We start from the raw sequence: 2,205 nt of genomic DNA, 5'->3' as shown, positions 1-2,205 counted from the left end.
ATGCACCGCCACATCCAGCGTGTACATCCTGTGTTGAGGAGAGGGTCACCAGCGGGACAGTCGTCCGTCAATGGTAGAAGTAGGCGACCCCGTCCCACAGAATATCCTCCGGTGATGGAATCCGAGGTGGGGGAGGAATTACCCAACATTAATTACTGGGCAGTACCTGGGCCAGAGGAGACCCTAACTGAGCAGGAGGAATCCTTGTTCAGTCCTCCCTCAAGGAAGGTGCTGATTACAGATGGGTTGCCGGAGAATGTGTCGGACTGGGAGGAGCCAGATGTTGAGCTGATGGAGATGCAGGGATCGCCCGGCAGGTCCTTGTTAGATGTTGTTCCTGTCACGTCTTCCGTTCAGTCTAGTTCCTGTTCTGTTCCTGTAGTGTCTGCCGTTACGTCCGGTTCCGTTCCTGTCACGTCTTCCGTTCCGTCTTGTTCCTGTTCTGTTCCTGTAGTGTCTGCCGTTACGTCCTGTTCAGTTCCTGTCACGTCTTCCGTTCCGTCTAGTTCCTGTTCCGTTCCTGTAGTGTCTGTCGTTCCTTCCTGTTCCGTTCCTGTCACGTCTTCCGTTCCGTCTAGTGCCTGTTCTGTTCCTGTAGTGTCTGCCGTTCCGTCATGTTCCGTTCCTGTCACGTCTTCCGTTACGTCTAGTTCCTGTTCTGTTCCTGTAGTGTCCGTGGTTCCGTCCTGTTCCGTTCCTGTCATGTCCTTCGTATCGTCCAGTTCCTGTTCCGTTCCTGTTGCGTCTTCCGTTCCGTCTAGTTCCTGTTCCGTTCCTGTAGTGTCTGTCGTTTCTTCCTGTTCCGTTCCTGTCACGTCTTCCGTTCCGTCTAGTGCCTGTTCTGTTCCTGTAGTGTCTGCCGTTCCGTCATGTTCCGTTCCTATCACGTCTTCCGTTCCGTCTAGTTCCTGTTCTGTTCCTGTAGTGTTCGTGGTTCCGTCCTGTTCCGTTCCTGTCATGTCCTTCGTATCGTCCAGTCCCTGTTCCGTTCCTGTCATGTCTACCGTACCGTCAAGTTCCTGTTCTGTTCCTGTAGTGTCTACTGTACCGTCCCTCATGTCTTCCTCTTCGGATTTCCTTGCCGCCCGGATTCCGGACTTTCCCAGGAGCCCCACAAGGGAGACAGAGGAGGACTTTGTTCCCGTTCAGATTATTCCGGCTGCAAGACCTGTCGAACATACTACATATGATTTCGAGATGCAGGACCCGAGGCTTTTCTTTGCGGGGGCACCGTCCTCTTACGTCAACTCCTGTCCTGCTCTCAGAGATATTAGGAACATGGCCAGAATTTCTTCTAACCGTACTCGTCGTTTTGTTCCGGTAGGGTTTGCATGTATGCAGAAGTTAGAGAGAGCCACCCTACCGGACGGAACTGTATACGAATTGACTTCGACCTATGTTACTGATCCCAATTATAAGGAGATCCTTACCACTGATACCCAAACACCAACTACCCAAACCTGTAGTATTGGTGTTGGTTGTAGGCCCAGTCTATCGTTCGATTAAACATGGGTAAGATATCTGAAATTGATATGTTATTATAAATTGTATTTTTAAGATTTAACAGTTTAAAATTTAAAATACTTAACTTGCAGTCAAATGTTGTTCTGTTAAGTCTAATTCCTTTTATGGAAATGTCATGGTTTGAGAATTAACTGTATAAAAATTTTAAAATGTGTAATAACAATATAAGTGCTTGTACTATTTGAATTGTATAATACTATTACGTTAGTAACAAGAACTTTACCACCAAGATTTCAACTACTATCCGGATGAAGAAGATACTTAGTGGTAATCACGAAATCACTAAGGATTTATTGTACAACATTTATATCTATTGTTCAAATTGCATAAATTAAGTTAAAACAAAGGGGGGATTCATAAAGAAAACTGTAGTTTAGATGTTCATGGGTTATTGTATTATAGCAGTAAATGGGTGGATATAATTTATAGTGAAAACCATTACAACCTTAAAGTTCAAATAGTGTTTGTTTATTATTGATAGTCATAATGTTAGTTACTATGTGTATGTATGATATCTATGTGAAATCAGGTAACGGTAGTTGTTACCAGTTACCGTATTTGTTTGTATATAACCCGCGGTCGGGTCGATCACTTTTTGTAAGGAGGGGGTAATGTGACGTTTTTGACATATAGCACTGCCTAAATTTTTATTGATATTGTCTATATTTTGTTGAACTACTA

At 44.5% G+C, this 2,205-nt stretch overlaps 1 protein-coding gene across 1 annotated transcript; it reads right to left on the bottom strand.

The window, feature by feature from the left end:
- Window positions 1–353: 353 nt before the first annotated feature.
- LOC139500228 (uncharacterized) lies at window positions 354–1,058 on the bottom strand. Its single transcript, XM_071288967.1, has one exon. It carries the CDS (start codon window positions 1,056–1,058, stop codon window positions 354–356), a length of 705 nt encoding a protein of 234 aa, XP_071145068.1.
- Between the last annotated feature and the right edge of the window lie 1,147 nt (window positions 1,059–2,205).

Source organism: Mytilus edulis, chromosome 13, assembly GCF_963676685.1.
Source record: "Mytilus edulis chromosome 13, xbMytEdul2.2, whole genome shotgun sequence".
NCBI classification, from domain to species: Eukaryota; Metazoa; Mollusca; class Bivalvia; order Mytilida; family Mytilidae; genus Mytilus; species Mytilus edulis.
The sequence above is the reverse complement of the archived record's forward strand: the minus strand, read 5'-3'. Positions and strand labels throughout refer to the sequence as shown.